This window comes from Pogoniulus pusillus, chromosome 11 (genome assembly GCF_015220805.1).
Source record: "Pogoniulus pusillus isolate bPogPus1 chromosome 11, bPogPus1.pri, whole genome shotgun sequence".
Lineage (NCBI taxonomy): Eukaryota > Metazoa > Chordata > Aves > Piciformes > Lybiidae > Pogoniulus > Pogoniulus pusillus.
Window position 1 is genome coordinate 10,799,868 of NC_087274.1, and position 22,110 is coordinate 10,821,977.

The window sequence follows — 22,110 nt, forward strand, 5'->3', positions numbered from 1 at the left end:
AGGGATATTGGTTAGACTTGGGGGGGGCTTTTCCAACCTGAGTGTTTCTGTGAGTCTGCTTCTCTTGGAGCACCAGCCACCCACAGGGAACCTCCTGGCAAGCCTCTGCCCTCCCTCTCTTCCCAGCATCCCCACGTCCCTGCCCCTCCATACCAGCAGTGCCTCTAACTCCACAGGGAAGGGAAGGTGACGCCGGCCGCCGTACATGAAATTCTTGCGCAGGTTGCTCTGGCAGACCTTGGCTATGTCTGCAGGAAAGGGGAAGAGCTTCAGCTGCAGAGCCACACAGAGGACCCAGCATTGGCTTCTCTGGTGCTGGGTCATCCTGGCTGGGTTGAATTTAGCCCTGCTGCTGCTAGGATTGCAGAGAGACTTAGAAGCATAGAATGGCTCTGGTTGGGAGGGACCTCAGAGATTATCTACTCCAACCTCCATGCCATGGGCAGAGACACCTCTCTGCTTAAGGCCTCATCTTGACCTCATGTCTCACTCTCCAAGTCACATCCAAATTGTGAGAGGCCAGCCCCAGACAGCACCCAGGGCAGCGGGGAGAACTAGAACCCTCTTCTCAGGCAGGATTCCACTCTGAATATGTCACAGCTGATGGCTCTGGAAGACCACAGCCTGCCTTTCCCTCAGGATCTAGCTTTCAGGCTGGGCTTAAGCTACAGGGCTAAGCTAAGCCTCAGAGCCACAGTTGCACCTTGGCCTGTCTGAAGATGCAATGGAAAATGACCTCTGCAAAACCAGAAAGAGTGGAGGTACAAAGTAGGCACTTGCCTGCAGGCTCAGTCCCCTCAGCATCCTACTGATTTCTCCTGCTCAACAGGATAAGGGAGATTTTCCCGCTGGATGATATCCCTGCCTGGATCCTGTCTTCTTTTCTTGACCACTGGGCCTCAGTAACAAGAGGGCAGACATTTATCTTACAGGACACAGAAAAAGCCATACCATGGTGGGTGCTAGATGGATCACTGCTGGCTAGCTGCAGAAACTTGGTGGCATAGGGCATCAGGATGTTAGAAGGGAGGAAGTACCCAGTCAGCAGGTTTAGGAGCAGCCACCCACGCAGCACGCTCTCCCTGTGGAGCAGAAGGAATTCTGTGCACCTTGGAACAAGGCAATTCCTGCTCCAAGCAGCTCAAAGCAAGACTCTGCTCTTCTGAACATCTATGACAAGTGGCAGAAAATGAGGTGGAGGCCATTGGTCTGAGGTTTCTTAAACTGAGGGAAGAAGTGGTCCAGTTATTCTGGCAGCAGATAAAGAGAGGGAACAGTCAAGGTCACTGTGGTGCCACAGCTGCCATGTTACAGGGCAGTGTGGTGTGGAGCTGGTCCCTAACTGTTGGCTCAGTTCCCCACAGCTGTGATGAGGGCAGCAGGGCTCTGAGCAGCACCACTACCAGTGCCCAGACATATCAGCAGCCAGAGATAAAAGGGCAAACACCCTCTGACGTGAAAACACCACCACAGTGCCCAGCGAAAGGCCCAGCACCTGAGCAGGCAGGGACAGTGCCTCATTAGAGGACAGCTTCTCCCCTAGCCCTGGTGCACCTGCAGTGAGGCAAATGGTTCCCCTTCATCTGTTCACACACAGGACGGTGCTGGTACTCACTGGCTGGGGTTTTGGGAGACCTGTTTGATGACCTGGCAGTAGATTTCATCATGCAAACTCTCCTTCTCCTTGCACAGCTGCATTCAGGGAGAAGACAGCATTACAGAAGGGATAAGAGCATCAGTGGAGCCCCAGGCTATCCCTGTGCCCCTCCTCTCCCAGCTCCAGAGCTCTGCCAAAGCTGAGTCTTTGCAGCCTCTGGTCTCCAGTGCTTTCTAGGCCCAGAGGAGAGGCAGGTGGTGCCTTCATCCCATACTCAGGGAAGCCATTTAAAAACACAGAGGCAAGGGGTTGCATAAAGTAGCCTTTTTCATCTCCCTTCCTCATGTAGAAGGTTTCACTGTGGCTATTCCCAGCAAGATCTTGTCCCTTCATTGCCACTGGTGCTTCAGCACTTTGCCCAGGGAAAGGTCACAAACCTTGAGGATCTCATAGATGCATTCAACATCATTCTGGTTCTTGTTTTTTGGCTGATCTCCCATGAACTGCATCAGAGCTGCAAGGCAAACACTACCATTCAGGTCTAAGCAGAGGTGATCCTGCCATGGGGCAGGCAGTAGAGAATGTCCTGAAAGCTTTTCTGCTCCCCAGGCTGTTAAGAGGCTTGCAGCAGAGAGGTGTAATCAGTGTGTGTGTCTCAGACACTTGGCACTCAAGGCCAAGTGCACGTTGCTGGATGCTTTCAGCATCAACACAGAGGGTTACCAACCGCAGAAATGCCTTAGGAGGGACCTTCCTCTCTCAGGTTTTGTTGCCTGCTTTGGGCCTCACACACATGCCTGTGTGTGGCTACCAAGGCTGTCCCACTCACCCCTGCCCCAGCCTCTGCAGTTGGTGTCCCAGGGAGGCACTTACTCTTGAAGTTCTGGGTGGCAAGCTCATTGAGGTCACTGTCAGAGTACTGGAGCAAAGACTCCTGGATTGGGACCTGCAGAGCCAGAACACAAGGGTAAGCAGATCCCACACAGCTCTGCTGCAGGCAGCACTGGAAGTAGGGGGAATCTATAGTTCTGCAGAGACTACAGCCAAGGATCTGCTCTCTGCGCCTTTGCCTTGTGGGAACACAGCTAGAGGCAGTGCTGGAGCTGGGTTTCTGGCTGTAGTTGTGGGGAGCCACTTTGCTCACCTTGGTGTGCTGGACCAGGTCAGTCACACTCTTCTTTTCAGCAGACATTGTCTTCAGTCTCTGCCTAGACAGAGGAGAGGGAACATGCAAACCAAGAAATATCCCAGAAACTGGCCTGGTGTGGGCCAGGCTACACAGGTCCTGTGTATGCCTGTTCAGGGAGGACCACAGCTTACTCACATGGACTGAGCCTCTCGGAAGTGGGCTGTGGCGAAGTCTGCCATGGTGTAATTATCACCAACAGGGACTAATATGGTGCTGTTGGGTTCTGATGTCAAGCTGGGAGCAGAACTCTGCAAGGACAGGCACCAAACCCACCCCAAATGTCAGCTGAGCAACTGCAGTGTGCCTTCTCCTCACTTGCCAGACCTCAGCAAGCCTCATCCTGCATCTGCTGCCTCCCCCTCCTGCTAAGATAGTATCTGAGTCTCCATCTGCAAAGATGAAGCAGCCATCTCTTCCCTCTTGCCTTGGAGGTCAGATGCTACCAGAGCCTGGCAGCTCCCACAGAACCCAGCCATAGCCCCTAGGAGCTCCTTAGGGCCAGCTCACCTCCCTGCTTGTGTTCCTGCTCTCTGAGAAAGCTTTAGGGCTCTTCCGCCGCCTTCCACACCTGTCCATGCTGATGCTGAGGTAATCAGGGGCTGCAGCCAGCTGCACCAGGCTGGTGGGGAAAATACCACAGCGGCCACCAGTGGAGCCAAACTGCCAGCCTGCAGAAACAAGGGAGAGAGTCAGGGGCAGTGGCAGCTCCCCAGAGAAACCAGCAGTGAAGTCTTGCCCCAGAGCAGGGCTAGGTTGGATCTTAGAACAAACTTCTTCACTGAATGTTTCTCAAACACAGAAAGAGGCTCCTCAGGGAGGTGGCTGAATCTCCAGCCCTGGTTAGACTCAATGATCTTAAAGGTCATTTCCAACCAAAACGAAAGGAGAGCATCATGCTGCATCCAAAGACAACATCCCCTGTGAGGATGGCAGCTGGAACCAGGTGGGTTGTGGTCAGAGAGTGGCAGAGCTGAAGGCTAACTGTGCCAGCCTGTAACAGCCTGCTTTCCTCTGGGCTACTGGGCAGCAATATGGAGAGTTTCTGAGCACTGTGAGTGTCCAGCAGGCCTTTGAACCCAGACCACAGCTTTTCTGCCAATCTCCTTACCTGGCTCCACGCCTTGCATGGGCAGTAACTCAATGAGGTCACCCTTCTGGAAGCTAAGAAGGCTCTTGTCATCCGAGATGTAGCTGCGCAGAGCAACCACGTAGTTGGTATCCTGGGGAAAAAGCGATGGGGAGGTCAAATCTCCTCTTTAGCATGTGAAGGACTCAGACCATGTCATCTTGTGGGCCCTCTCAGGTCCATATGGAAAACCACCTTCATTCTCTAGTGCACTACAGCCATTCCCTCACCTGCCTCAGCTCCTGGATGAAGAGTTCCACCATGGCCTTGATGCGTGGAGCCTTTGGAGAGTGCAGGGAGAGCTGCTCTGTCTTCAGAGCGAACTCCAGGACAGTGCTGCCCTTCAGTTCTACTGACAGCACATCTGCAAAGCTGAGAACACAGCCAGCACAGTCAGGCTCCTCCTGCCAGAGCTGGGGATGCAGGTTGTGGGGGTGGGAGCTCATTCCAAGGGAAGGAGACAGGTCTCAGCATGCCCCAGAGAGTGGCCTTTCACCAGGACTGTGTTACAACCTACACCAAGGCTACACCATACCACCCTGTGGACCTCCCTTGTGATGATGTGCATAGAGCTGGCTCACACCAAGCTCTCACTTATTGTAAGCAAAGCACAGGGTAGGAAGGAGAGGGGAAAGCCAAGCTCATTAGAAGAAAGGTTATTGAGTCACAACTGGTTTGGGGCAATCCTAGAGAGTGCAGCACAACCAGGGAATTTTCAGCTCACTGGTTTGGTTTTTCTCCCAGCACTCTTAAAGCATCCCAGAGGTTGGACTAGATGACCTTTGGAGGTCCCTTCTAAGCCAGACCATTCTATGATCCTAAGTGATTCACATGGTCATCCTACAGCCCTTCTGCTCACCTGTAGCTGCGGAGAATCTTCAGGTGCTCAGGCTTATACCCAGCTGCTTTCACCACCTTCAGCAGCCGCATGCCCCGGTGAGAGACGCCCAGGATCTGGACATCACTTCCATTTTCACTCTGTCAGTGAAAAGCAGCAGGGAGCATTAAAGGCTCCATCAAATCTGGACAAGATGCAGCAGGGAAAGAAGATGCTAGCACAAGTGCCATGAATGGGCCCCTGGGCTGACAGAGATGCCAAACCCAGGAAGGTACAGAAGGCCCAGAAGAATGAGGGATGTATGGCCAGGCAGGGAGACAGAAAGAAACTGCAGGTGAACCAGAACCACACAGCTAAAGTAAGCTCAGGGTCTGGTGAGAAGACTAAGACTCACCTGAACTGGGAAGAGGCGGGAGAAGTAGTTAGCCCAGTTATCCCGAGCAGCCAGCACGATCCTCTTCTTTATCCCATCCTCCGGAATGGACTGGGCACTGTCGCCAACCCGCAGCTCCACTGGCAGGGTTACAAAGAAGAAGTTTTCTCAGCAAGGCAAAGGCAGCCAAGTCTCCCTCTGCACAGGGATTCATTCATTCATTCATTCATTCATTCATTCATTCATTCATTCATTCATTCCCACCAGTCCCCTGTAGTGCCTACAGCACAGCAGATGGCATGCAGAGGCTAAAGGACAGCACTTTGCTTGCACACACCAGCCTACTATAGTTTCTCTCTCCTTGTGCATGAAATTCCTGTTAAAGAATCCAGCTGCCTTCTTTAACAACTCAAAACCCCCACAATAAACAAACTAAAACTAAGACTAATTAATTTTTGCTCACAGCAATTCCAGGGCCATTTTCTGGCCATTGGGAATAAACAAACATCCCCAGCCTGCACTGAACAGCACAGGCAAATTGTTTTCTTCTTGCAGCAACAAATATTTTTCCTCTGCCCCAAGTCCTGCCTCAGGGATGTGGGGGTTGGTTTCTCATGTCAAACCCAGGGAGGCACAGGAAGGAAGGGGTGGTTTGGGCTGTTAATTACTCAGCAAGTCTTTCATCTTGCGCTTCTCCTCCCTGGAGATACGAAAGCAGGAGTTGGAGAAGGTGTCACGCATGATCTGCAGAGGGAGGACAGAGAGAGGCTGCTGTTGGAAAGGCCACATCTGGTTGAGTTGAGGCATAGAATCATAGAATCAACCAGGTTGGAAGAGACCTCCAAGATCATCCAATCCAGCCTAGCACCCAGCCCTAGCCAGTCAACTAGACCATGGCACTAAGTGCCTCAGCCAGGCTTTTCTTCATCACCTCCAGGGACTGCAACTCCACCACCTCCCTAGGCAGCCCATTCCAATGCCAATCACTCTCTCTGCCAACAACTTCCTCCTAACATCCAGCCTAGACCTCCCCCAGCACAACTTGAGACTGTGTCCCCTTGTTCTGTTGCTGGTTGCCTGGGAGAAGAGACCAACCCCACCTGGCTACAACTTCCCTTCAGGTAGTTGTAGACAGCAATGAGGTCACCCCTGAGCCTCCTCTTGTCTAGGCTAAACAACCCCAGCTCCCTCAGCCTCTCCTCATAGGGTTTGTGTTCCAGGCCTTTCACCAGCTTTGTTGCCCTTCTCTGGACACGTTCCAGCACCTCAACATCTCAGGCTGTTAAACAGGCTGAGTTTCAGGAAGCAATGAACAAGGGTTTGACTGGATGGACCTGGAGAAGAGTCTAAGGATGCAGGCATCTTGTTGAATGTAATTACAGAGTGATTTGACCCAAGCAGGCTTTGGGTCATACACCAGTGCATACCTGTTCACACAGCAAGTTCAGACTATAAGGGTGACTGAAATTTTCTTTGGGGTAGAACACCTACAAGAAGAGGAAAGAAACCAATAGTGATGTTACAGATGTGGCAGGAAAAGCTCTCCAGAGCCATTCTGTACTCTATATGTGCTGCTGCCAGAGGAGTGAGCCTCCAAAGAGTGGCAAGGAGGAGACACTGAATGCGACTAAGAGTGAAAGACCACTGGCAAAGTGCTGAGACCATGGGACCTGATCAGTTTGGTGCACTCCACAATACTTGACTGTAAACACATTTATGCTCTTTGAGCTGGAAAGCACCACCTACAAACAAGTTTATTGGTAGCTTTCTCAGTGCTTTACAGAAGGAAAGGACAGACAGAGAAGCAAGACACAAGAGGCAGTAAGGCAGAGCAGGGCCCAGGTCTCCCATCAGATGATCTCCTGCCTCAAACTCCTCTGCCATGTGACCTCCCCCCAGGATTATCTCTGTACTCTTACATCACACTGGGTGACAATATATGGCTTTATCCACACGTGGGCCCAGTTCCCTCGCCCTGCAGCCAGCCCTCAGCTAGTGAACCTCACCTCTTTGCGCAGGAAGATTTTCCAGGCAGGGTTGGCGTAGGAGAAGCTGACGCTGGTAGCAAGTTTATACAGCTGGGTCTTGATGTCAGCATCTTCTGTTACTGTTACAGTAGAGCCTGCGTGAGGACAGAGCATTGAAGATCATAGAATGCTTTGTACTGGAAGGGACCTTAAAGATCATCTAGTTCTCACCCTGCTACTATGCACCTAACCTACCAGACCAGGTTACTCAAGGACCCATCCAACCTGTCTTTAAGCACTTCCAGCATTGGAGCTTCCACAACTTCTCTGGGCAATCTGTTCCATCACCTCACCACCTTCATGGGGAAAGAATGCCTTCCTTATGTCTAATTTGCTGTCTATGGGGTCACCTTCCCACCTGACAAAAACCCACCAAGAGAAAGAGGACAGTGCCTGACTGGTTATTGCCAGGAAGCCCCTTGAAGATCAGCTCATGTGAGTGCATGCACAGAACAGCCACTGTGTGAGTACCAGCATTTCTGAGAGCCTTCACACTTGCTGCATCAGCCACACACTTCAGTCCTCCTACTAGAAGAAACAGGGAGCACACAGCATCCCAGGCCAAATATTGTCTCTCTGCTTAAGGCTGAGGGTGCAAGTTTCACTTTGTGTCGTTATAGAAAGGCTGCCAGAGGTTTTAAAAGGACATGAAAGTTCTGCCTTGAGTTGCAGACTGGGTGGTTCTGGTACGAGGCACCAGGACTTGCACTGGACTTTCTCTCTGCAAGAGATCCATTAAAGACAGTTTGAGGAGGATCATTCAAAGGCATTGCTTTATGAAGTGAGGATGTCTTCATCTAAGCACTCCCAGCTTCCCAAACTTCAGAGTCCACTGACAAGAACTGTAGTAGAGTCCACAGTTCAGCTGGTTTTATATTATCCTATTTCAGAAGCACATGGAGACTTTTCAGGGTAATCCAACTGCTGTGATTTACCTTCAGAGGACTTCTTAAAGATACATGTTGTAAAAGAGAGGGGGAGTGAGACAGGGAAACTCTTCTATGCCAGGAAAGCATTAGTGCCATGGCCTAGTTGTTTGGATAGGGCTGGGTGCTAGGTTGGACTGGATGATCTTGGAGGTCTCTGCCAACCTGGTTGATTCTATGATTCCTTGTATGTCACAAAATGTAAAGCTGAAGAGAGTTTTAACAGCTGAAATGCATTGGTTCATGCATCTAAAATAGCAGCAAAGGATAGGCTGGATTATGGCTCCAGGCTCCTGCTGAAATTCAGAGGCAAAACCTAAGACACTTCCAAAGGACTGCTGAGAACAATTTAGGTGGGCAGCATCCAGACAATCTGCATGTGGCAAATGTCCAAGCTCTCATTCTCCTTCTGAGAAACATTCCCTCATTCCTCAGCCTGTCTTTAAGGACCCTTCAGAGGCTCTAGAAGGTAGAACACTTTGGCTGCCCATTCCTCCCTGGTCTAAAGTCCATCTGTTGAATTGCAGCTTTGATAAAGTAATCATGCTCCTGGTAAGCAATAAAAAGTGTTGTGTGCTGGATCTTGATAAAGCTGCAGCCCAAAGGTCCCTTCTGGGTTTAGCTGCATTTTTTAGAGGAACCCAGCCCCTTCTTCATCATTTTTGCCTGACACCCAGCACTGCACTGGCAACAGTTAGAGCTGGCAAGGGCCATGATTGTCACTGGGCCAGACCAGCACCACAGCCCATTCAGTCTCTAGCCACCTGGCCAATGTCAGAACATGAGCTGTGACTTCTCTTGGGCCACTAGACTGATTCTGACCCCATGCCCTCTCTGCTACCAAATGCCCTGTGTGAAGTCAATACTCACCCTTCCCTGTGTATTCCTCCCAGTCTCGGTTCCCAAGATCTGAGAGAGGTGAAGGCAATGGTGGGGGAAGAGGAGGAGCAGAAGCAGGTGGTGGGGTAATCTGCTGGCTGAAGATGCTCAGGAGAGGCAACTGCTTCTCCTTGATAGAGCTAGAAGTTGAGCTTGTGTGGCCGTTTGGCTTGGGTTTGGTAGGTGGAGGTGTTTTCATTTCCTGTGGCAGGGGGGATGGCTGCAAGACAACAAAACCATCTGACACAGTCACCCTCTGTATTATTACTGTGCTTTGTGCTGACACTGCTGCTATCAACCATCCCTAGGGCAGCAGTCCAACCCTGGAAGCAAGATATGTGTCAACAGGGACACCAGGACTGCTAGATCCACACACTATCCACAAAGAGATGAAGATTAACCAAGCCCAGGTGCAGAGAACTGTGTCACTGAAATTGAAGCCTCCAGCTGGGAAGGGGAATAAAAACATTAATGGGCCAAGACTTTGGTGTCAAATGTGGGAAACACAATTTGCTTGTTTTCAGGTCAACTTTAAACATATAACAGGATTTGCTGCTCCAAGACCTTCCTCAAAGTGACTTTACAGACTGGAATCCAGTCTGGGATGGGCAGCACCATGGTATGAGCTCACAACTCTCTAGTAACCCATTAAGTCACCTGTTGCACTCCCAGGTAGCTCCCAACCTGTTGGAGAACGGGCACACAGCCCCTCTCTGCTGAGCTGTTAAGGTGATCAGAGAGCAAAGAACTCACTGATTTAGGAGATGGGAGGTTCACCATTCCAAGCTTGGCCAGAGCCTCATTTTTGGGGTCATTCTTCTTCATAAATGGCTTGGACACTCTCCTGCAAGGAAATGAGGAACACAGTTACAGGGGTTGCAGAGTAGTAGTGGCCACAATGGAGCCATGTGGCAGTGCAGAGACATATTCCCACTCATCTTCCTGCCCCCCAGGAGGACCCCAACCTCTCACCTGACAGGAGCAAGGGGCTGGGGCTCGGGGGCTGGCCTGCTCTGGTACATCTTGATGATGTTGCGGATCTCCCGGCTGGGTTCAGGCCGTGACTCAGGGACTGAAGGCTTCACCACAGGTGGCTCCTTCTTTGGTTTTGGTGTCTGGGGTTTTGGCTTCGGCTCAGGAGGTGGCAAAGCAGGAGCAGGGGCTATTGGGGATGACAGCTTTAACCAAGAGACCAGCCAGACACGGGAGAAATCCCTTTATCTCACTTGAAGCTCCCTCTCTCTCAGCACTAAGCTGTCTGGACCTTGCCTTGATTTGGGATCCCACTTTCCAAAGCTCAGCCTCCATCTCTCCCATCTCAAGATGTAGACTCTCAAGAGAGCCAGATGTTTCCTCTTCTGCCTGTGTCCTGAGGCCTGATGCTCTTGAAAAGCTCCTGCTTGGCAGCCTGCCTGGACCTGCACTGCACAGCATCTTACCTGCCTCTGGCTTAGGGCGAGGCTTCTCTTCTTTCCTTGTCTCCTGCTCTTTTTCTTCCTTCTCCTCCTGCTTTGGCTGGGGACTTGCTGGAGGTGTCCAAGCTTTGGAAGCAGGCCTGATTTTCTTCACTCGGATCTTTTGCTCTCCTGCAAGGTAAGGAGTGTTTGAGCTGGTTAAACCTACAGCCAAAACTCAGCACTAACAGCAGTCCCCACCCTTGCATCAGCCAGCAGAAGCTTTTGCTTTCTAGAGGCAGAGTGTGTCGGTCACCAGCCCAAAGCCTGCCAGAAAACTGGCAACTCAACACCTCACAATCTGAGGAGGCACTCAAAACTCCTGCCACACACAGCACCAGCAGCTCCTGCAGGGGTTAGCTGGGCTCCAGACAGACAGACAGACAGACAGACAAGAACTCCCCATTCTGCCAGGTGTTACGATGAGTGAAATGCCCACAGTGGGAGGTGCTCACCCTTCTTCTGAAAATATTCTCTCTTCTCCTGGAACGTTGTTGGGAGATGTTCATCATCTTCACTGCTGGAGAACTGCTCTTCTGTGTGCTCATAAACCTGCAAGCAGTTCACAAAATGATCAGTTAGCACCAGCCAGGAGGTACCTCCACAATGCCCTGAAGTTCAGAAGGGACCTTCCCTTGCCATGTTCTGATCTAGAACTTCTTCCCTTCTGGAAGTGTCCCAAGAGATCAGTCTCTGAACAAAGGAATCATCAACCAAGTCACAAGGAGGAGGAGGAGTTAGAGGAGTTAGTATGTCTTAGAGGCCCAAGACAACCTGCTGGAAGGTAAAAGACTCAGAATGATGAATTTTACTGTGGAGAAATACAAATCAGCTGGGAATTAACTGGCCAACACTGCAGCCAAATCTCCAGAGATCCAACACCAACAGGATTTGGTTGTGTGCCTTACAGACTGAGCAAGCAGAGTTTGAAAGGCTCCAGTTATCAGCAACTGCAGCTCTCTGCTCCCTTCTCTGCCAAACCACTGCCACACTGGAAGGGGAGCAGAGCAAAGTCACACCATGACATTCAAACCACCACTGCTTGTTTCTCATACCATTTTTTCTGCCTCAGCTGGTGGTTCTGGAGCATCCTGGCTTCTAGGAGGCTTCTTGGGTTTTGGGGAAGCAGCTGGGACTGGGTCTTGGGCTGGCACTTGGGCTTGTGGTGGACTTGAGAATCTTGGCCTTGAGTTCTCAAGAGACTTTTGCCACCGCTGCTGTTGCTGCTGCTGCTGTTGAGAGATGCTCATGGCTTGAAGAGTCATCTGCTGGGCCTGAAGGAAGGAATTGGAACATCTGCAAGCTCTAGGCTACACAAACCCAGCACCCACCAGTCAGGCTGTCCCCTTCTTTCTCTGGTAATCACAGAACATCCACCTGGGCTCTGCAAATCTCCCAGTGTTGTGGACAAGGTGTGCTCAGGGAGCCTGCTCCCACCTGGATAAAGCATGCTCAGGGCCACCTGGACAAGGTGTGCTCAGGGAGCCTGCTCCCACCTAGGCAGAGCTCCTAACACCACCCCAAAGACTCAGCTGCCTGTGAGCTCCATGCACTCCCAAGCCTTGGTGCAGAGAGCAGGACAGTGCAGATCTGCATCTGTAGCAAATCCATCTTAAAAGCACATGGGAATTAAAGCTGAGGCTTTCCTTTGACCTTTGAAGCTGCTCTCGTTCCTGCTACTCACTCACCTGTGGTGCCTCAGTGTCCCCATGGACACAAAGGGGCAAAAAGGGAGTTCCCATTTTCACAGTCTTAACTCCAAGTTGATGTAGCCAAACCCCAGCTCTAAGCACAGAGTGGCACAGAGCAGGCCTAAGGCAGGAGGGGAGTGTGGCTGACCCCTTCACAGCACACACACACACCAGTTCCTTGCTCTTCCCCACTTCCTGGGCGCCTCCCAACCAGTCCCTTCCACTCACCATAAGCATGGCTTGCTGGTTGATAAAGGCTTGCTGCTGTGCTGCTAACTGAGCAGGATCTACAGCTGGAACCATGGCTGTGGAAGACACACAAGGCTGCAGAAGTCCACAGGCAGCACTACCCCACAGCCCAGAGCTGAGTCTTCACTGGGCACTCTGCCTGGCATTTGAATGCACAGGCTCCATTACAACACCCACTCCAGCATCCTCTTCCCCTGGAGAGTGACTGAGACACCCTGGTCTACCTGGCACAGGTGCAATGCCACCAGCCGCTGGCATCATAGGCATGGCTCCTGGCATCCCCATCATTGAAGGCATGGGCTGGTAAACTGGTGCCTGGGTCAGTCCAGAGAAGCCTAGAAGCAAAAGACCACATGCACAGTGGTTCTGGGGACTTGCAGATGAGGAAGCCCTGATCAGTCCTGCAGAGCTCACTGCACAGGCTGGAACCTCTGGTTCTCTCCACATGTCCCAGCCACAGGGAGGTGTGAGTGGTTTATCTCTTCCTGCACAGCAGCACACAGCAAAACTCAGGTGGGAAAAGGAAATCAAAGAGACATGTGTGGCCTGAGACACTTTACAATGGCAGTGTCCAGACAGTGCTTTTGCAGTCTAGTTTAGGTCACCACCATCCTCCATGACTAAGCCTATCAATAATTCCTGCCTGTGAATGATTACACAGAGGAGCTTCTCTTGAGGGATGGGCAAAGGTCTCTGGGTCTGTCACATCCACACTGGTCTTCTTGCTGTAGGTAACAAGGGTGAATGAACAATATGCCCTGGCCTGGGTGGCATTGTGAAGGAACTGTGGGAAGAAAGGGATTCCTCTGCTCTCAGTAGTCAAGTCCCACATGAGGCCACAAGCCAGAAACCCCACTGAGGTCAAAGGCAGAAGAGCAAGGGGTATGGAGATCCATCTCAGCCTGGGGTGAGTCAGCACACAGCACAGGTCTGCTGAATCATGATGTTCCCACCAGTGAGAATGGCCCTGGGATGCCACAGAGAGATCTTCACATCTCCTACGCAGTCAGTGACAAACTGGCTTGTTATGCCCCAGAGTCTCTACAACAGCCAAAAATAGTCCCAGGCTCAATGTAATGGTCTGGACAGGACGTTCCCCACCTTTCTGAACAGCTAGGTGTGTTCCTACACGTGCAAATTTCTCATTGCCATTAAGGTATTGGTGTTTGACTCCACCCTGCTGAGAATCACCGAGTCTTAGCTCCATGGAAACAAGGAAAAGCAAAGAAACCAAACACACAACCCGGGGGTCAGACTTACTAACCCAGGGAGTAGCTAGAGACCATGGGAAAGTCTGCAAGGAAGCAAGAAGAAAGATTAAAACCTTTCCCTGAGAAAGGCAGCAACTCTTTTGTGAAGGCACAAGGTGGATACAGGACTTAGGAGTATTGGCCTAGGGAAAAGGGGGGCAGAGTTAGAAACCAGCTACCTGTTACCTTGGTCCTCACATGACTAACTTGAGAGAGAAATTAAAGGCAGAACAAAGGTGGTAGCATTGCCTAGCACCTCCCCAAAGCATCTGTCTCCCAGCACCTGGGAGCGAGGAGTTGGTCTACACTGAAGATCAATGCCCTTCAAGAATCAGCCAAGCCCATGCAATAATTAGCATTTAAAGGGCTCCCTGACTTGTGCACACTGAAGCTCACATAGCCCCACAGGTATTCCCAGCTGTTCCCATCCCCTCACAGACCTGTAGAAGGAAAGATTCCTCTCTGGGGGGGTCCAATCTTCCCACCTCCTTTCATGCGTCCACTCAGAACCTCTCTGTTCTCCATGTCCTGCATCAGGGGAAAACACATAGCTGAGCCCAGGGAGAGAGAGGACTTCACAGGGGGAGAGGCACCCAAAGGCACTTCGAGCTGGGCAGAAGCAGGGAGAAGAGGCAGAGAGAAGTGGCAGAGGCAGGGGCAAGAGGCAGAGGCAGGAGACAGAGGCATTGAAACAGGACAGCTGTACAGGGAAAGTAAGAGACAAGACCAAGGAACTCACTGGGACTCTGGACCCTTGATGCAGCACAGTGTCGAAGAGATCATCCACATAGTGATCCAAGGCTACAGGGGTTCTCAGGTCGTCTCCAAATCTTGAATCTGAGAGCAGAGTCTGGTGATAAGGCAGGTAAGGAACATTCCTCTGCCCCCAGCCCCTGTTAGACAGCTATCATTTGGAGTGGAGTCCCTCAAGAAGTCCCTCAAGCCCTGAGAGTCACTCAAGAAGCATCACCTGTCTCCTTGTCTGCTCTGATTCCCTGCTGGGGCCCATCTGTCCCTTCCCCATGCCTTCTGCAGTGCTCACCTGGGTGGAGACTGTTGAATTCTGGAGGCAGGCTGGGTGGGGGGAAGGCAGGGGCCCGGATGCCTGGAGCAGGAGGGATCCTGTCAAAGGGGATGACGAGATGAGGACAGTACAGAGCACTGAAAGATGAGCCACTGGGTGACAGTGCCACAAGTGGTGGGGCAGGAGGATTAGATGACTTACGAGTCGAGGTCATGGGAGCTTCTGTCCCTCTCAGGCATGATGGGGTACTCAGGTGAGGACTGAGAGGAGCTGCTGAAGGTGCTGACATCCTCCATCTCACCAATGAGGTCTAGCACAAAGTCACAGCCCAGCAAGTCCTGCCATGTGTTGCCAGTAAACATGGAGATAGACCACCCTCGAGACTTCTTATCACAGCCCCTGGTGAGGGGGAAAGGAAGGAGAGAAAATGTGTCCAGGGGAAAGAGAGAGAAAGGAAAACAGTGCACTCAGCTTCCTCTTGCCTTGTCTACCCTGACTCAAGTCCTTAAGATTTAGAGTGTGATGCAGAAGCAGGGTCAGAGATAAAACAGAATTGCTGCAGACTTGTGCTCTCATTGTAACCTGAAGCTGCTCTGACAAGGTCACACCAGTGGCTCCTGTGTCCCTGTGTGCAGCTTATGTACATAGATGGGAGGGTGGAGGAGAAAGCACAAGCCACAGTGGGTAAGGAGTGGCTAATCCACACCTGACCATACAAATTCTACCCTGCTGCCCCAACCAGCCTGAATCTCAAAACTAGTGACAACTTTTTTCATACCCCCAGACCTTCTCCCGTCATCTGGCAGTACCTTGCACTCAGGATCCATCCTGCATACTGCTCTCCAGTCATCCAGGACTCCACCTCAGCTGAGAACTTCTCATCTAGCATAGAAAAAAAGTCAGTACAGAGCCTCCCCAGCAGGGCCCAAAGCAACACCTAAGCTCTTCAGGATGCATGAAGAGCCCAGCTGAAAAGTCTTACACACCCCTGAGCAAGGGCAACAGGAGGACAGGAAGCACACAGAGGGCTCCACATCACCACATTCACATCCTAAAGAACTGTTTGGCTGAAAACCCTCACAGAATCTTGGCTTGCTTGGGCCACCACTCCCACTTCACCAAGGAGCCAGAACAGGGATGTCTTGCATTCAACTCACAGAGCTTCTGATCACTCAAGAAGCAGAATAAGCCAGTGCTGGAGAAGGGAGAAGGGCAGAAAGTCCCTGTAACAAAGGCAGCAGTTGCTGCTGCATGGGCTGTGCAGTGAGGGGCACCAGCAAAACTGCACCATAGAGATGTACAGCCAGAACAGTCCTCTGGTGAGATGGGCCCAAACCCAGAAGCATCTCACCCCTCAGCCTGAGAAGCAGGTCATGCCAAGCCCAGACTTTAAGACTTGTAGGTCTAGATTCAGATGCTTATATCCCCCATGGTTCTACCAGCCAGAAGCAAGTGGTGTTCTGATCCCTCTTTACTAAGCTGAGGGGAGTTTAGTCTGGTAGAGTTAGGTAATGGCTGGACCCAACGACCTCAAGGGTCTTTTCCAACTGAAGCCACTCTACACTTCTAAGTAACTTCCAAATGTTGATTTCTGCATGGGAAAAGTCCTTAGAGATTAGAAGACAGTGGGAGGGCAGAAGCACGAGTTACCATTAAAAGTGTGAACATCCAGCACCATCTTCCCTCTCCTCTGGTTTGCAGTCCACTCCAGCTGAGTGGGAGGGTAAGCCCGAGACAGCGTGGAGTCTGCCTCCGTGTGCTGTGCTGCTGTCAAGATCTTGCGCTGGCAAACAGCATTGTAGCCCTCCATGCCATGATCTGACACAAACCTAGGGGACAGCAACTGCACTTAGCACACTGCTCTCACTCCCTCAACCTTAACCCAAGGTCTTTTCTCCTCCTTACTTCAGCAGTGGCTTCTCCAGCGCTGGCGAAGGGGCAAAGCAGCTCAGCACGGTTGCCATCAGCACCCAAGCCCGCTGGCTGTGCTCCATGTCTGGGTTTTTCCACGCCTGGGCAACCACCTGGCTGAAGATTTCATTGCGTAGGGCCACGTTGTTCAAACCTCTTGCAGCAATGTAGTTGCCCAGGAGGACCTCCTGCCAGCCCTGGAGATTCTTGTCACCAATGAACCGCAAAATCTAGAAACATCCCGGGGTGGGGAGTGGGGGGGGAGGGGAAGGAAGATAAATAAAGAGAGGGCTCTGGTTGCAAGCCTCTGTTCCAAAGGTGGCAACATGGGCTGTAGGCACCAGGGTGTTTGTGAGCCTAAGAAAGGGCACCACTCAGTCAGGATCTGTTCTCAGGTTTTGTGCACCACCTGTGTTCTGTGGCACCTGGGAGGCAGTGTGCACAGAGACTGGAGCCTGACTGAGACCCAAGGTGACTTCAGGCTCTTCTTAAGGCTATGTTCTCTGACTCAGAATTTGTTATTGAGCAAAACACTTCCCCTCCTTTGGGCAGAGCTCAGATACAGAAGTAAGTCACCAAGGGCTGTTTGCTACTGTCTGAGCCCACAGGCAGCCTAGCCATAAAAGCATGTACAAGAAACTGATGCCCTGTTGATCTTTGTGAAGAGCTCAGAGAGGCAGGCACGAGGAAACACCAACAACTAAATGGCAAAAATCATTTGGTGAAGTTAATATCATACCAAGTGGCATGAAGTGTGGTTAAGCCTTGTTTTATGAGTGACAGATAAATGGTGGAGAAGACAGGTCTCCCTTACACTGCCATTGCTGCTGAGTCTGGAGTACTGGGAAACCAGCACTCTAATTCCTGTATGTCTTGCCCAGTTGAGAGGCTTCATCAGTTTGATCCCATTGGGCTATGGCTGGTTTATACCTCACCAAGAACAGAGCAACCCAAAGGGGCTGCATGTGATCTTCGCCAGAATCATAGAATCAACCAGGTTGGAAGAGACCTCCAAGATCATCCAGTCCAACCCAGCACCCAGCCCTATCCAGTCAAGCAGACCATGGCACTAAGTGCCTCATCCAGGCTTTTCTTGAAGACCCCCAGGGACGGTGCCTCCACCACCTCCCTGGGCAGCCCATTCCAATGCCAATCACTCTCTCTGTGAAGAACTTCTTCCTAATATCCAGCCTATACCTACCCTGGCACAACTTGAGACTGTGTCCCCTTGTTCTAGGCTGCTGCACTGCCTAGAAGGAGCAGTTTTTTCTGCTCTCCTAACACCATGTGTGTTTAGAACAGCAGCCACCACCAACACCTTGCTACATAATGGCATCAAAACATCACTTTATGCCCACCTGTACAACAGCAAGGCCCTGGTCAAGCTCTTACCAGTTTGTTGACCTCAAGTGCACTTTCCTGGTATTCAGCATCCAGATGGGTCAAGGGACGCTGCAGAGGCTGGCCAGGGGCAGGGAAATCTGTCTTCTACAGAGAAACAGAAGGGCAGAAACACAGAGGTTGATTCTGGTGTTACTAGAACTCATGTGTCTGCCCAGTGGGGAGGCAGTGGAGGTAAGGAGTCCTCACCTGGAAGTGTGACTTAATGAAGGAGGAGAAAGGATAGCTGTTGATGGTGGGTGGGAGGGAAAGGTCATCTTTGACCCTGACTTCTGGAGGCAAAGCCTCAGTTATCTGGTTGGCCTGTGCTCGGTACTGACCTGCAGGAAAAAGAGAGTTTGTGGTGTAGCATTTGGAAGGGCAGACAGAGCACACCCAGCTCACAGTGCAGCACAGGGATAATGTGCATCTATCCTTGCCTGAGCACCTGTGCCAGCCCCCTGGCTCCAGGGACACCCAGTCCACCCCTGCTGCCCTAAGCCCCTGTGCAGGCGCATCCCTTGCTTCCTTCAGACCCTGCAGGCTAAGCTCTTGCAGAGCCTCTCTGACTCTCACCCTAGGTAACACCCAGAGGGCACTCAGCGCCTGGAATTCGATTCTGTGGTGCAGAGTTTACAAGGCAGGAAACGCTGAGTCTGTGCAGAGTCACTGCAGAGATACTGCTCAGCTGACAAGGGAGTGAGAGGCCTTCGTGAAGAGGTACTGGATGAGGGCTTTATCTTAGATAACAGAGGAGCAAACACCTTCCCAAATAGAGATTTCTCAATGCAGCACAGCTTCTGTGCGTTCCTCTCTCTTCAAACCAGCGTGTCCCCTGATGCTCTCCTCCTGCTCCCTGTTTACATCCCACCGGCTTTCGTTTTCAGCAGCTTGAGTGCAGTTTGCCCTTTGAGCTCCTCTTGGTTAACAGCGCTCCCTAGACCAGCTGCTGGTCCCTAGAGAGGTATGCCATGAAGGATGAGGTGTTTGGGGATCAGTTCCCTAGCTGGCTGATTCTGTCTTTTTCAGAGATGCTGTACCAACAAAAAGGCAAATCCTCAGCCCGTTTTAACTTAAATGTACACATTGCACAGAGTTACCAGAGGAGAAAAACCTGAAACCCCCCCACCCTTAATGCCTAAGATCAAGCTGGCAGCTTGGGAAGTTATTTCATTTAAGGGTGTTTTGGCCATTTGAGAACAAACCAAGAAACTTTCCAACCCAAGCAAAGTGCTTCACTTCCTCGGTTGCGTTGTTACATCCTTGTTTCTACCTACTTCTATTTCAGACTGGATGTGAGGAGGAAGTTGTTCATCATAAGAGTGGTGAGAGCCTGGAATGGGTTGCCCAGGGAGGTGGTTGAGGCTCTATCCCTGGAGGTGTTTAAGGCCAGGCTGGATGAGGCTGTGGGCAACCTGCTCTAGGGTAGGGTGTCCCTGCTCATGGCAGAGGGGTTGGAACTGGATGACCCTTGTGGTCCCTTCCAACCCTGACTGATTCTATGATTCTATTTTAAAATAATTATCTTTGAACAAGCAATGTTTAATGAAAACCTCAAAATGCTTGTTTGAGAGTGCCAGAAGTTGTCGTTTTGACTCCTCCACCTTCAATTTCTTTGAAGGTTTTCAAGTAGGAAAAAGATGGTGTTTGAGTTCTCATACCCCAGATCATAGAACTGTCAGGGCTGGAAGGGGCCTCGAGAGTCATCCAGTTCCAACCACCCCTACCATGGGCAGGGACACCTCACACTGGATCAGGTTGCTCAGAGCCACATCCAGCCTGACCTTAAAGACCTCCAGGGATGAGGCTTCCGCCACCTCCCCAGGCAACCTGTTCCAGTGACTCACCACTCTCATGGTGATGAACTTCTTCCTAACATCCAATCTGAATTTACCCACTTCTAGTTTTCCTCCATTCCCTCCACACCTATCACTACCTGACTTCCCTCAGCAGCTTTCTTGTAGCCCACTTCAGATACTGGAAGGCCACAATAAGGTCTCTTCAGAGCCTTCTCATCTCCAGACTGGACAGCCCCAACTCTCTCAGTCTGTCTTCGTAACAGAGTGGCTCCAGCCCTTGGATCATCCTCGTGGCCCTTCTCTGGACGTGTTCCAGCACCTCCAGATGTTTCTTGTAACAGGGGCTCCAGAACTGGACACAGTGCTCCAGCTGGGGTCTCACCAGAGGGGTGCACAGGGGGAGAATCACCTCTCTTGATGCAGCCCAGGATCTTGTTGGCTTTCTGGGCTGCAAGTGTATACTGGTGGCTCAGGTTAAGCTTCTCACCCATCAGCACCCCCAGGTCCCTCTTCCCAGGTCTGCTCTCAAGCCAGTCACTGCCCAGCCTCTACCAGTGCTTAAGATTGCCCTGACCCAGGTGCAAATACCCAACTCTGCAACAGACCTGGGTTTTCCTGTTTGTGGCCACACAGCTTTGACCAAAACGTTTTGCACCACCACCACCCTCATCAGTTCTCTCATCACAGCCCAAAAAAGACCTGAAAAGGTAACAGAGACACTGGATTTTCACCTGGTGTTCTGCCCACTGGCCCAAGACACTTTTCCACCCTGTCATGTTGGGAAACAATACACATGACACCATTTATCTTTATCATATTTACACTGCAATCATCATAAATCAAACACAACCCAGGTGACAGGCAGCAGGGAGGACAAACACTTAGCTAAACTGCTAGAAAACAAGGAAACAAACAGTGTGGGAAAGGGAGGGAGGGAAAGAGAGAAGACTCCTCACCTTCAGCTAACTGCAGGAGGGCAGCAAGCTCTGCAGGGATCTCCAGCAGCCCTACATCCTGTGGGGACAGTGAGAGCATGTCAGGCACTGGGGTACCAGCAGTGGAACAACCTCTAAACCCCGAGCTGTTCTGTGCAGGCTGCCTTTGAAGACCTGGCTAGAACAGGGACTGAGCAGCCGAGCAAAGGCAGCAGTTTCTGGTCCACGCAGGGGAGGGTCAGATCAGCCCAGGTGTGTGACATGGGAGGGAAAGCTGAGTGATTCCCACAAAAATCAATAGCCACAGGGGGAAGTGACAGGGAAGGTGACCTCCTTTAACTCATCTCTCCTTACTATCAAGCTTGGAGTATTGCACAGAAGGGACCATTTCCTCCCACTCCTCTCCCTGCCATTTTTATTTGCCAATAACCAAGCATAAACAGGGAACCTGATTCTGACCCTTGATGCACACCACTATTTTGAAGGTTCCCCAGGAGGTTCATATCTGTACCTGGGCAATTCAGGTGAGAATCTGACCTTGGGTTTTCACTGCTTTGCACCTTGCATGATGCACGTGCAAAGCAAGAAGCAAATAGGCCAAAGCCTCACAGTGTATCAGTTTCAATGCCTGCACAGAATGGCAGCTCAGGGCTTTGCAGAAAGGACTACTTAGATTAAGACACTACAAAACCAAGCCAAAGGCACAAATCCTTTGAGTTTCTCTTCGTTTTGTTAGTTTTCTTTTGAGCTCTGCACAGTAAAGCCCCTGCTCAGCAGCACACTGCTCTGACACACGCTCCACATCTGCCCCCAGCAATGCTTAGTAACAGATTCACAGCTTGCTTTCATCAGTTTGATGTTGCTCAAGGGCAGATACTTGACTTTAAGTCTATCTTCGCAAGGGCATGCTCTGGAAGTGGACTGTGAAATTCCACACTCCTGGATCCACACCTGAGGAAGCAGGTGACGTTGGGAGAGTGCCCAGCGCTGAGTGGTCTCCTTGCTGTTACTAACTAAGCCATGCACACTTGTGGATGCTGCCAGTTCAGATTCCCTTGCTACACACATCACAGCAGATGTATGCCCGGCCCAAGCACCCCCATACTGACATTAGGTAGTGCTACTGACAGTAGTTGATACGGTTACATTTGATGTGAAGCCTTTAACACCTCCCTCCCTCTGCATCTTCCATAAACACATCTGGGCAGCGCTCTCTCGTTCCCACCCTTCACAGCAAACCATGATTATCATAAACAGTTTTCTTCCCAGCTCCAAAGAGCAGGTCCAGTGCTGTGAACAAACACAGTTCCCTGCCTCAGGACCACTTGACTATGCCCAGGGAGTGGAAAACCCTGACCTAAAGAGACCATTATGTCTTAGAGAGCTCCAAGCTGAAGGGAGTTCTTGCTGATAGCTTTCCAGCATTCCTATTCACTCTCCAGATGTTTTGATGTTCCCCAGC

At 51.2% G+C, this 22,110-nt stretch overlaps 1 protein-coding gene across 1 annotated transcript in view; it reads right to left on the reverse strand.

Moving 5' to 3' along the window:
• The window catches only part of MYO15B (myosin XVB), a 50,553-nt gene that overhangs the window by 5,281 nt on the left and 23,162 nt on the right, over nucleotides 1–22,110 (reverse strand). Inside the window, exons 25-57 of the mRNA XM_064151737.1 lie at nucleotides 20,670–20,727; nucleotides 18,125–18,255; nucleotides 17,927–18,022; nucleotides 16,529–16,764; nucleotides 16,274–16,452; nucleotides 15,433–15,505; nucleotides 14,825–15,022; nucleotides 14,642–14,721; nucleotides 14,339–14,436; nucleotides 14,040–14,127; nucleotides 12,574–12,684; nucleotides 12,329–12,405; nucleotides 11,465–11,683; nucleotides 10,865–10,961; nucleotides 10,395–10,541; nucleotides 9,928–10,117; nucleotides 9,709–9,796; nucleotides 8,947–9,175; nucleotides 7,130–7,245; nucleotides 6,551–6,610; nucleotides 5,792–5,867; nucleotides 5,145–5,263; nucleotides 4,772–4,890; nucleotides 4,143–4,284; nucleotides 3,895–4,006; nucleotides 3,294–3,454; nucleotides 2,922–3,034; nucleotides 2,742–2,805; nucleotides 2,471–2,543; nucleotides 2,035–2,111; nucleotides 1,616–1,692; nucleotides 952–1,082; nucleotides 154–248 (exon numbers count right to left, since the gene is read on the reverse strand). Coding sequence (XP_064007807.1) covers nucleotides 154–248; nucleotides 952–1,082; nucleotides 1,616–1,692; nucleotides 2,035–2,111; nucleotides 2,471–2,543; nucleotides 2,742–2,805; nucleotides 2,922–3,034; nucleotides 3,294–3,454; nucleotides 3,895–4,006; nucleotides 4,143–4,284; nucleotides 4,772–4,890; nucleotides 5,145–5,263; nucleotides 5,792–5,867; nucleotides 6,551–6,610; nucleotides 7,130–7,245; nucleotides 8,947–9,175; nucleotides 9,709–9,796; nucleotides 9,928–10,117; nucleotides 10,395–10,541; nucleotides 10,865–10,961; nucleotides 11,465–11,683; nucleotides 12,329–12,405; nucleotides 12,574–12,684; nucleotides 14,040–14,127; nucleotides 14,339–14,436; nucleotides 14,642–14,721; nucleotides 14,825–15,022; nucleotides 15,433–15,505; nucleotides 16,274–16,452; nucleotides 16,529–16,764; nucleotides 17,927–18,022; nucleotides 18,125–18,255; nucleotides 20,670–20,727 — 3,930 coding nt within the window. The remainder of the gene's footprint in view (nucleotides 1–153; nucleotides 249–951; nucleotides 1,083–1,615; nucleotides 1,693–2,034; nucleotides 2,112–2,470; nucleotides 2,544–2,741; nucleotides 2,806–2,921; nucleotides 3,035–3,293; nucleotides 3,455–3,894; nucleotides 4,007–4,142; nucleotides 4,285–4,771; nucleotides 4,891–5,144; nucleotides 5,264–5,791; nucleotides 5,868–6,550; nucleotides 6,611–7,129; nucleotides 7,246–8,946; nucleotides 9,176–9,708; nucleotides 9,797–9,927; nucleotides 10,118–10,394; nucleotides 10,542–10,864; nucleotides 10,962–11,464; nucleotides 11,684–12,328; nucleotides 12,406–12,573; nucleotides 12,685–14,039; nucleotides 14,128–14,338; nucleotides 14,437–14,641; nucleotides 14,722–14,824; nucleotides 15,023–15,432; nucleotides 15,506–16,273; nucleotides 16,453–16,528; nucleotides 16,765–17,926; nucleotides 18,023–18,124; nucleotides 18,256–20,669; nucleotides 20,728–22,110) is intronic.